General features: G+C 43.9%; 1 protein-coding gene across 4 annotated transcripts in view; it reads left to right on the top strand.

The window, feature by feature from the left end:
• CREM (cAMP responsive element modulator) overlaps positions 1 to 12,533 on the top strand; it is a 90,546-nt gene that overhangs the window by 34,808 nt on the left and 43,205 nt on the right. The window contains exons 4-5 of one of the 4 annotated variants that reach the window (XM_034760085.1): positions 5,641 to 5,738; positions 6,014 to 6,156. The exons of 1 other annotated variant lie outside the window; for it this stretch is intronic. In XM_034760085.1, coding sequence (XP_034615976.1) covers positions 5,641 to 5,738; positions 6,014 to 6,156 — 241 coding nt within the window. Of the gene's footprint in view, positions 1 to 5,640; positions 5,739 to 6,013; positions 6,157 to 7,097; positions 7,336 to 7,378; positions 7,404 to 12,533 lie in introns of those variants that run through there. 2 more of the 4 variants (XM_034760074.1, XM_034760075.1) reach the window with 2 other exon arrangements.

The raw sequence follows: 12,533 nt of genomic DNA, 5'->3' as shown, positions 1-12,533 counted from the left end.
CCCCTCTGCATTTTGCCAGGTGTCTACAGCAGATTCATAGGAGGGAGGAAGAAAGAGGGGCTGAAGGGCCTTTACCCACCCTGCCCTTGAACTTTAACTTGGCCTTGTAGTTAAACACCAGTCTAGAGCTGTGAGCTGGAGTAGAGCTGGGAAGGAATGGAGATGGTGAAAGCTTGTAGAACCAGCAGCTCTGGCTGCTCTCTAATGAAGTCTTTCTCTCTGGTAATCCCTCACCAACAGCAAGTGTTAAGTATTTTTATCATATCATTAAAAATATCCATAGGTACAGAACTCATTGCAGCAGACAAATTGTATATCCCTTTCATTGGTTTAACCCCCAATTATATGTACAGATAGCCAAGAAATGACATGTATTGATTTTGGCCACTTTCTCCACATATGCTACATTCTTAAGGCTAGATCTGCTAGTGCAGGGGTTCTCAACCTTTTTCTTTCTGAATTCCCCCCTCCCCCCCCCCACACATGATATAAAAACTCCAAGGCACACCTGTGCCACAGCAACTGATTTTCTGCATATAAAAGCCTGGGCTGGCATTAGGGGATAGCAAGTGGGGCAATTGCCTGGGGCCCATGCCAAAGAGGCCCCCGCAAAGCCAAGTTGCTCATGCTTCGGCTTCAGCCCTGGGTAGGCAGGGCTCAGGGACCTGGGCTTCAGCCCCATTCAGTAGGGCTCCAGTTTTCTGCCCTGAGCCCCAGTGAGTCTAACTCTGGCCCTGCATGGCGGACCAGCTGAAACCTGCTTGCGGTCCCCCAGGGAGCCCTGGACCCCTGGTTGAGAACCACTGTCATAATGTATCTCAGCAGTGCACATCAGATAAAGGGGCCTCAAGGAGACCATTCTGCCCGACATTTAGGATGACCAGACAGCAAGTGTGAAAAATCGGGATGGGATGTGGGGTAATAGGAGCCTATATAAGAAAAAGACCCAAAGATTGGGACTGTCCCTATAAAATCGGGACATCTGGTCACCCTACTGACGTTATTGCTGGATAGCATCATGTTTCTGCCCTGCCCCTTGGACCTCTAACATGCCTCCAGCCTGCCTTGGGGTGACCCTATGCCTAGGCTAGGGGAATCTTTAAGGCAACTTTAAGTCCCCTTTGCCAACCTTCATAATTTCTGTAAGAGAAATGAGCAGAACCTCCACAAATTGATTCTGCTCATCCCAGCAGGGTTTTGCAGTCTAGTTTAAAATTAGGTTTGTTCACAGTTGCAGAAATATCTCTCATTATGTTTTTGAAATATTTGGATGCTTCATTTTACTGTGTATGTCCCACACTATCCTAGCAAGCGCCAGACTGTGCAAAATGGTTTTGAGCAGAAATGGAATTGCAGTTAAATCAGTAAAGGAAAAGAGCCGTTAGGTTTCTTTGTTTACAGTAACCTGTAGGTCTTTGAAGTCATAGCCTCTGACTGTTTATACTCTTGGGATGAGGTGCCCTACTGCCACAAGTTTTCAGAATCTTCCAGGAATTCATGCCCTTTCAGATCCACGCAAGTTCTGCTTTGTGCCCTGAGTGTTTAGGGCCCTAGGTTATGTGAGACAGGTACAGCAATCATCTGAGTTCAATCTTTTCTGATGTTAGCGCCAGATGTAGGAACCTTTACTGTGTCCAAGTCTGACTCTGTCAGACTTCCAGCTCACTTTTGTTGAATCAAGTTAATATTTAGGTAGTTTAAAAATAGTCTAATCTACAAAAACTGTAGTTTTTGGTTTTCTCTGTGTGAATATGCTATTTTCCATATAACTAATATAACTGCACAGTTCCACTTTTGTACATATCCGACACAACTGTGGACTGAGCAGTTAAATGAATCATGTAAATAGTGTTTTGCCTTACTCGGTTAATCGCAGTTTCAGTTTTGCACAAAATAATATCTGCTGGTATAGATTGTGGTTTAGCTGTGCAGTTTTTTGCTTTTAAAATACCCAAACCTGAAATTAATATGTAAAAAATTATGCTAATACAACTCTAAGAAAATGTGAAAATGTAAACTCACAAAAGTCAAGAAAGTTCTAAAGTTAAAGTCTGCACACTAATACTAACCTAACCCCAGTGCACATGTGGTATGTAGTATTTTAGATGATCATTTATGTTGTTAAATGTATTCCTTAATTTCTGGATGCTAACTTAATTTCTGTGGTTGTGGTGAGGTTACTACAGCAACTTTAACGTTTGCATTTAATGTATATTGTGCATTAGCATTGAAGTTAAAATTAAAGTTGTGTTAGTATAACATTTTGCATTTAGTAGTTAGTTTGACTTTGGTATTAAGTTGAAATTGATTAATGCTGTAATTGCAATTTAAGAAATGGTTATATTTTACTAGTTGATAGCAATCTACATTTTTGAATGGATGTGATTAACAACATGGATGTATACAGTAAACTTATTCATCTCTGACAGTTTTTTTTGCCTAAAATTAGAAATATAGAATTTGGATTACCTTTATTTCTCCAAACTGGAGATCACCGGACAGAAAAAAATTAATGTAGGTTTCAAATTGGTGTCCACATGATGATCTATGATGGAAATGTCAGAATTCAAATTTGGGTATAGTCCTATAGTTTATAATGAATGAATGTACAAAATTTCAAGGTTCTACCACACTCAATATGGAAATTATTTACATGTAAGGCTCTGTGTCTGTCACGGAGGTCGCGGAAATCACAGATTCTGTGATTTTCCGTGACCTCCATGACTTCTGCAGGGGCCAGTGTGGCTGACCCCAAGGCCGCCCAAGCATCTGGCCCCTGGGACAGCCACACCAGCCATTGCTCCGGCGGCCCCTGGCAGTGGTCCCCAGCCGGCTGGCTGGAGCAGCCCCTGCTCAGTAGCCCTGGGCAGAGTGAGGCTACAGCTACACTAAAAGCTAGCAATGTGATTCCTCTTTCCATGTATTCACTCTTGTGCTAGCTCTCACCAACCTAGAGCGAGTATAAATGGCAGTGTGGCTGTGGTAGCATGTGTGGTGGCAACTGAGGCACAGCCTAGATGTGCTGAATATGTATCCACAGCTAAACTGTGTCTCCATTGCCACTATGTGTGTTACTGTGGCTATGCTGTTGTTTATGCTCATACTTGCTCAATCAGAGCTAGTGCAAGTATGTGTGCATGAGCAGGGAATCACAGCCTAGGTCATAGTGTAGACATAGCCTACAAGTCAGTCACCCTTGTGATGGGTTGCCCCCAGCCCTGGGGTGCCATCTGATACATTGGGGTACCACTGAGTCCATCTGTTCCATCAGCCTGGGCTCGCTTACACTGTCCTGCTGAACCAGGCCATCAAGCCTTCTCCAGCACACACATAGGTAGGGACACACCCAACTGCAGAAAAACACAGACACTGAAATCAACACTGCTGTCAAGGTTGGGTACAAATGTGGGGCCTGCATGAAAACTTCTAAGCTTAACTACCAGCTTAGATCTGGTCCGCTGCCACCACTCCCAAAATGCTAATTCCCTTCCCTGGGTAGGCTTGAGAGACTCTTCACCAATTCCCTGGTGAATACAGATCCAAACCCCTTTGATCTTAAAACAAGGAGAAATTAACCATCCCCCTCCTTTCTCCCACCAACTCCTGGTGGGTCAGGTAAAAAGGTAAAAATCATCTCTGTAAAATCAGGATGGAAAATAACTTTATAGAGTAATCAAATTTAAAGAGCCCAGAGGAATCCCCTCTAGCCTTAGGTTCAAAGTTACAGCAAACAGAGATAAACACTCTAGCAAAAGGTACATTACAAGTTGAGAAAACAAAGATAAAAATGAACACGCCTTGCCTGGCTGTTTACTTACAAGTTTGAAATATGAGAGACTTGTTCAGAAAGATTTGGAGAGCCTGGATTGATGTCTGGTCCCTCTCAGTCCCAAGAGTGAACAACCCCCAAAACAAAAAGCACAAACAAAAGCCTTCCCCGCACCAAGATTTGAAAGTATCTTGTCCCCTTATTGGTCCTTTGGGTCAGATGTCAGCCAGGTTACCTGAGCTTCTTAACCCTTTACAAGTAAAAGGATTTTGGAGTCTCTGGCCAGGAGGGATTTTATAGTATTGTACAGAGGAGGGCTGTTACCCTTCCCTTTATAGTTATGACAACTGCATGGAAAGGCTTCAGCTAAGGAATTGCCCAGCATTCAAGTGCACACCTCCTCTGGAGTGTAAACCCAAAATTTTATTGTCTTGCACTGCACAGAGAACTGGGCAGCGTAAGCTCATGAAATTTGCTCCCTCCCTCAATGTGGAGGAAGATATGCATAGTTTTTTGCCCCCCAGTTATAAATTGCACAAACTAGTTTTAGAGAAAACAAAACAAGGTTATTAACTACAGAGGATAGAAGCTCAGTGCTTCTCCCCCTCTCTGTCTTTGTTTTTTAGATGTTTCCAGCAGTCATCCTGAGCGGTGATTCAGTGAAGAACAACTGCTCATTATGTTACTTCCCTGACTTAAATAGGTTTTACATATGCTGGGAATCCTTTGTTTTCCAGTGTGGTTCCTCCGTCCCTCCCCCAGTGGAAAAATACTGGTGTTCTATCATGGAGTCCAGTACCAGGTGACATAATCACATGACCTTGCAGTGTCAAAGCAGCCATGAGTCAAAGGCCTTTGTTTGTAGCATCCCAGGAATGTGGGAGAGTAGCATCTTCAAAGACCTATTGTTCTCCCTAATGGTTCATTGACTTGTCCCCAGCTAACCAGCCAGACTGATTGCATTTTGTCTGTGGGCATTCCCCAGGTGCAAACACTTTTGTAGTACAGATGTATAGTCAATATTCCTAACTTTAGATACAAAAATGATACATGCATACAAATATGATAATCATATTCAGTAAATCGTAACCTTTCCAATAATAGCTCACAAGACCCTCTTGCATAAAATATATCTTAGATATGCTATAATCATATTATAACAATATTTCTATGAAGAATATGGGGTGTAGTGTCACAACCCTGTTACCAGCATCTGTATTATATAAGATTCATAGATTCATAGAGTCATAGATTCTAGGACTGGAAGGGATCTCGAGAGGTCATCGAGTCTAGTCCCCTGCCCTCATGGCAGGACCAAATACTGTCTAGACCACCCCTGATAGACATTTATCTAACCTACTCTTAAATACCTCCAGAGATGGAGATTCCACAACCTCCTTAGGCAGTTTATTCCAGTGTTGAACCACCCTGACAGTTAGGAACTTTTTCCTAATGTCCAACCTAAACCTCCCTTGCTGCAGTTTAAGCCCATTGCTTCTTGCTCTATCCTTAGAGGCTAAGGTGAACAAGTTTTCTCCCTCCTCCTTATGACACCCTTTTAGATACCTGAAAACTGCTATCATGTCCCCTCTCAGTCTTCTCTTTTCCAAACTAAACAAACCCAATTCTTTTAGCCTTCCTTCATAGGTCATGTTCTCAAGACCTTTAATCATTCTTGTTGCTCTCCTCTCCAATTTCTCCACATCTTTCTTGAAATGTGGTGCCCAGAACTGGACACAATACTCCAGTTGAGGCCTAACCAGTGCAGAGTAGAGCGGAAGAATGACTTCTCGTGTCTTGCTCACAACACACCTGTTAATACATCCCAGAATGTATTAAGATGATGAATTTCAGAAATTTTGGAATTATAGGTAACATCGGTTGCAAATGCAGAGGACTCTGCAGACTCGGAGGGTGTAATTGATTCTCAAAAACGTAGAGAGATTCTTTCAAGAAGGCCTTCATACCGGTAAGTTTATGCTTTTTTAAAACTAGCTTAACTGCCACATACTACTTATATTACTACTAATACTATCTGAAGAAGAGCTCTGTGTACACTCGAAAGCTTGTCTCTATCACCATCAGAAGTTGGTCCAATAAAAGCTATTACCTCACCCACCTTGTCTTGCTAACATCCTGGAACCAACATGCTACTCATAGTATAAATATCAGTAAAAGACAGTCCTCAAAATGTTTCTCTTACGGGCATTGATTTTAAATTAAATTGTTCAAATTATGTTTTAGAAAAATTCTGAATGAACTATCTTCTGATGCTACTGGTGTCCCTAAGATTGAAGAGGAAAAGTCAGAGGAAGAAGGAACACCTTCTGGCATCCCTGCAATGGCAGTACCAACCAGCCTATATCAGACTAGCACAGGGCAATACAGTACGTATGCTAAGATACAGTATAGCATTTTAATTTTAAAAATACTGTTACTATCTTTTGCTGAATTTAAAAATAGCAGAGTGAAAAATGGAGAGAGCTATTTGGACCAGGAAAAAGAGAATGAGATTTATCTTCATATTTGTCCAAGAGGATTGCAGATTGCATCTTCTGCCACATCACATTAGCAAAAATAAAACTTCTTCTGGTCTGTTTCCCTTCCACCTCAAAGCCTCTGTTAATTTCCCAAACTTGGAGTCATTTTGAAATCAAGTACATCATTGTACTGTGCTTTAAAGAATGGAAGAACCAGGCATTGGCTGAAAGAGGCAAAATGTAGGTGTCTCTCTTGTCTTTTCCATACACAGGTATTTGTACTTGTATATTATAAGAATTTTTTGTTTTTCATTATTGTATTGTTTTAATATTGTATTAAATGCGCATGATGATTGGAAAATGTTGATTAAAACATTAATACAGTGCAATACAAAGTTGTATGTGACTATGGCTCACTTTTTATCTTAAAAATTTAATACCATTTTGCTAATCTAATGCAAAATAGCAGTACTATAAAATTAAGTGGTGTGAAATAGAGTATTTATTGTATTTAAATCTCTAATTGTGTCAGTAATCAAGTCATCTGAAGAATGTGTGTACTGTATGGTTACTTATTACATGTCACATTCATCCTATTATTTATGGTTAAGGCTAAGATTTTGTCATGGTTATTTTTAGTAAAAGTCATGGACATGTCATGGGTTATAAATAAAAATTCACAGAAGCTGTGACCTGTCTGTGACTTTTGCTGCTGTGGCTCCATGGTTTTCCCCGCCTCCATGGTGGCTGGGAGCTGTGGGATTCCCCCTCTGCCCGCAGCAGCTGGGAGCTGCAGGGTGACCGTATTTCCCAAAGAGAAAATGGGACACCCCCAGTCACTTGCTCGAGGCGTCCCCTTGCCCCTGTGCGAGGCTGTCGCTCATTGACGGAACCCTGAGGTAGGCCCCCTCAGAAGTCTGTCACCTGTCACTGGAACCCTGCAGAGGGCCCCCCAGTCGCCTGTCACTGCTGTCACTGGAATCCTGCCAGGGCCCTGCTGACTGCCAGCTCCAAAGTCCAACAGCCCCTGGGACTGAAGCAGAGAATGACCATGACCTCCATGATATAAACATAACCTTGTTTATGGTATGAATTCACATATAATTTGTAATGAGATAGAGACCATAATTTAGGGATAAGCACAGGAAGGAAAGGTATAGTGAAATTTTCTGTCTTATCTCTCAGTTTTCTGACTTTTGATTGATTGATTTTCAAATCTTCCTGTTGCATTAACAATAATTTTCTGTAACAATAATTAACCATAAGCTACAATAACACTGCTCTACAGCCAAAATGCTTCTGAAATAAATGTAGTCAAACTTTACTAATTCTGGGTCACTGAGAACGAAAATGATGCTTAAAATTGTTTATTGGCTCTAGTTTTCAAGATATGCTATTGGGTCAGTATATATGACCCTTGACTTGGGAATGGCAGAGGATAAGTGAGTTATAAAGGGAAGGGATCTCAATTTAAACCAGAAATAACTAAAATGCATCTTTGACTGGATCTATGAATAAATCTATGGCTGGGTTTGGACAGTACTTGCTTTTTAGGCAAAACAATGAATGATACAATCTTAAGCTGGTATTGCATCATACATGATATGAATTGCATCATGTTATTCCTAGAAGTCATGGATGATGCAATCATAACGAAGCTTATATCACTCTGCTGAACAAATTGCCCTATATCAGCTCTAGAAATCATACAGTGTCGTGCTCTCTTATTTGTCAGCATTTGATTTTGCAAAGGGACACATTTCTGTTTAGCCAAAGTGAGCAGAGATGCCTCGTACTCGTGTGAACAGTGCAGATAACTTCTGCTATGTTTGTGGTGAAGTGACTTTTGCATCACAAAAGCGCAGTATAACCACTATGGTTAAGAAAACCTATCACCTTTATTTTGGCTGCAAAATTGGACATCAGGACAAGAGGTGGGCCCCACACATATGCTGCAACACTTGTGCAACAAATCTTCGCCAGTGGTTGAACAGGAAAAGGAAATCTATGCCTGTTGCAGTGCCAATGATTTGGAGAGAGCCAACAGATCATACCAGCAATTGTTACTTCAGCATGGTGCCTCCAGTTGGGAAAGGTGTGTCAAAGAAGAAAAAGTGGACTCTGCATTATCCAAACATTCCATCAGCTATACGCCCACTACCCCACGGAGAAGGACTGCCGGTTCCTGATGCACCAGAATCATTCTCACTTGAATCAGACGAGGAAGAGGAAGAGAATGAAACTTCTGGTCCTGAACCATCAATGTCACAGGACCCACATTTTCTCCCATCCTCCTCCTCTGAACCACACCTCATAACACAAGGTGAACTGAATGACCTTGTCAGGGATTTGGAATTACCCAAGAGTAAGGCAGAGCTGTTGGGCTCCAGACTACAGCGGTGGAATCTCCTGGCAGGTGATGTTAGGGTTTCCATGTTCCGTGACCTTCAAAAGGATCTTGTCCCATTCTTCTTCATGGAAGGTGACCTTGTAGCCTGCAACAACATCGATGGTGTGATGGCAGCCCTCAACATCGTTCACGATCCAGATGAGTGGAGACTGTTCATTGATTCATCGAAGACGAGTCTTAAGGCTGTTTTACTGCATAATGGCAATGTTTTGCCATCAATTCCAGTTGGTCATGCAGTCCATATGACAACATGAAACAACTTTTGAGGTGCATAAACTATGACCAACGTCAGTGGCAGCTTTGTGGCGATTTGAAAGTTGTTGCTCTCTTGCTTGGTCTGCAGACTGGATACACAAAGTACTGCTGTTTTCTCTGTGAATGGGATAGTCGTGCAAGAGATTCCCACTCCATCAAGAAAGATTGGCCACTCCATCAGTCATTGGAGCCTGGGAGAAAAAGTGTTCAGCATCCACCACTTGATGAATCAAGGAAGATTTTGTTACCACCCTTACACATCAAGCTGGGTCTGATGAAGAACTTTGTCAAGGTCATTGACAAAACACAAGCAGCTTTCAAGTACTTCTGTGGAAAATTTCCAAGGTTAAGTGAAGCTAAGATAAAGGAAGGTGTCTTTGTTGGTCCTCAGATTCGTGAACTTCTTCGAGATGATGCATTTGACCATGCACTGCGTGGCAAGGAAAAGACGGCATGGAAAGCCTTCCAGTTAGTGGCAATAAATTTTCTCGGAAACAACAAGGCAGACAACTACAAGTTGTTGGTGGAAAACCTCCTCAAGGCATACAAAAGCCTTGGTTCCAACATGTCACTAAAGATACAGTTTTTGCACTCTCATCTAGATTTTTTTCCACCGAATTGCGGAGCAGTGAGCGACAAGCACGGCGAGCAATTTCACCAGGAGATTGCAACAATGGAGAAACGCTATCAGGGCAAATGGAGCCCATAAATGCTTGCAGACTATTGCTGGACAGTGACAAGAGATGCTCCATTTAATGAATACAAGAGACAAGCCAAGAAGCGCCGAGTAGACACTGAATAGGACTAAACTATGTACATAATAGTTTTTTGCCTTTTGTTTCATAATAAATTTTATTTATATTACCCTTTTGCTGATTTTTAAAGTGTTACATAAACAGGACAGGTGAAATATTATCATGTAAAGCAACCATAAACACATGAAAAGACCTAGGTTTACAATTTATGATTCAAACTCTACTATCTACACAATATGCATAGACATAAAATGTAAAAACTTAAATATCTTAAAAACAGTAGCCAATCAGTTGTTTTAATTGTCATATCTGAATTCAGCACATCAAAATACATACTAAATAACACATTTTATCTCTGAAACAGACGACTTCTCAAAAGTAGACCAATGTAATTAACCATAAGCTACAATTTCCAAATGCTCATTCTTTTTCTCTAAACAGTAGTAGAAAAAAGAGCTTCATAGCAGTATTCCTCAAAGATTTTTTTTGCTTTATTTACATGTTAAACATTTCACACCTCACTATGAATGTTAAATTTTGCAGTCATTTCTCTTCTGTGGGTTGAATTTCCGTTAATCTTTTTCCTTTTTATGTAGAGTTTTTTAATAGCATTAAAAACAAAGAATTTACTGTTCCAATGAGTCATTTATGTCTCAGGTCTTCTCATGTGTAGAAATAATGAAAATTTTTATTAAAAACAGCGGTGTATTTTCTCCTACACAATGGCAGGAAAATGGCAAGGAGGTCTGCTTCTTCTGAAGTACGTATATAAGAACAGAAGACTCCTATTAAAATATTAACAATGGAACTTAGAAAGGGATAGAATAGCTCTTTCTAAATAAATTAATTCTTTAACTGTTCTTAGAATTCCTCTAGCTATCCTTTATAATTTGTAAAAGTAAAATGATTTTATCAACACTGAGAAAACAAAATTTACATTTAATACTGAACTACTAATTACTATTCTTTATATTCATTATTACTCTGGTTGTAGAGATGTTAATGGTGATGACCAAATTAAGGTTCTGTAGAACAGTGGTTCTTCTTCGAGTGCTTGCTCATATCCATTCCATTAGGTGTGTGCGCGCCGCGTGCACGATCGTCGGAAGATTTTCTACCCTAGCAACACCGGCGGGTCGGCTGTGGAGCCCCCTAGAGTGGCGCCTTCATGGCGCTGAATATATACCCCAGCCGACCCGGCGCCCCCTCAGTTCCTTCTTACCGCCCCTGACGGTCGTTGGAACTGTGGAGCGCGGCATAGCTGTTCTCCACTCTCCCTAGCTTAGTTAGTTATTCGCAGTTATAGTTATAGTTCTAGTTGTTTATAGTTAAATAGTTAAATAGTTTTTAAAAGTTGTTCTAGTTGTTATAGTAGTTCAGGGGATTAAGGGGGTCGTCTCCCCCTTTCTCCCCCGGCCGCGGGGCCGGGCTCATGCCCAACGCTCCCGGCTTCAAGCAGTGCGCCTCCTGCGCTAAGCCTATGCCCACGAGCGACCCGCACGACTCCTGTCTGAAGTGCCTGGGAGAGTCCCATCAAACAGATAAGTGCAAGATCTGTAAGGCCTTCAGACCAAGGACCAAGAAAGAGCGGGACTTTCGGCTCCGGCAACTCCTGATGGAGGCGGCACTTAGTCCGGACGCTCCATCTACAAGTCAGGCCCCGGCACCTAGCGCCTCGGTGCGCAGTACCCCGGCGGCACCGGCCATCCCGACCACGCGAGTGGCGTCGGACAAGCCTCCCCGGCACCGGACCTCGTCGGCACCGCAAGCACAGCAAGTGCCTCGACGCCGGTCATTATCCCCGGGGCATAAAAAAGCCCATAAGACGGGGACCTCCGTGCCGAAGACGCCGGCTCCCCCAGTGCCGGGGGTAGAGCCGAGTCCGCCGGTGGAGCACCGGAAACAGGTGCCTCCAGCACCGTCGACTCCGGCGCCGAGGCCGTTGAGTCCGGTGCAGATAGCGTCTCCACCAAGACCGGCGGTGATACAGTGCCTCCCGTCGACTCCAGAGACCTTCGCGGCGGCGAGAGACTTAATAGCTCTCACGGAGCCGGCACCGCCTCAGCCACCGGCACCGACGGCACCGTTGACTCGCCCGGTCCAGTCGAGGGGGAAACCTGCCTTGATGCGCCCTCCATCGCAAGGGCTGGAACCTCGGCACCGGTCCAGGTCCCGAAGCAGGTCCCCACGCCGCTCGCAGTCCCGGCGCCGAATATCACCTCGGCACCGGTCGTACTCGCGGCCAAGATCTTCGTCGCGGCACCGCTCTACGTCTCGGCACCGCTATGATCGTCGGCACCGATCAACGTCGAGACGTAGTTCTCGGCACCGCTACGGTCGACGCTCGACGTCGAGAGGCCGCTCCCGGCACCGGGCATACTCCAGGTCCTCGTCGAGGTCCAGATCCGGCTCCCGGCACCGACAAGGTCATCGGCACCGATCGCTGTCCCGGCACTGTTCGCCGGCACCGCGTAGAGATAGATCATCTCCGGACCGGCACCGTGCGGCACCGCAGCCCACGGGAATCGTTTCGACTCTCTCGGCACCGCCATGGCCATCGAGATCGGTGTCTCGCTCCTCGGAGGACCTATCGAGATCGGCATACCCCCCTCAAGGGCAAGCCGAGGAACAGGACTTGGGCCATTGGCAGGAGATAACAGAGGACCATTCTCATGGCCCATCTCACTGGTCGTTTTGGACCCCGTGGGCGTACCATCAGGCGCAAGGGGCTCCAATAGCTTCGACCTCTCGCTCGGGTCACTCCGTTAGAAGGGCCCCGGAGTCCACCATCTCTCGGCCTCCGCCAGGGGGTATGGAAGCTTCCGTGTCCGCACCACCTGACGCCCTGGACCCAAGCGCAGGTG

This window comes from Trachemys scripta, chromosome 2 (assembly GCF_013100865.1).
Source record: "Trachemys scripta elegans isolate TJP31775 chromosome 2, CAS_Tse_1.0, whole genome shotgun sequence".
In the NCBI taxonomy this organism is placed as follows: domain Eukaryota; kingdom Metazoa; phylum Chordata; order Testudines; family Emydidae; genus Trachemys; species Trachemys scripta.
This window is presented reverse-complemented; position numbering and strand designations above follow the sequence as displayed.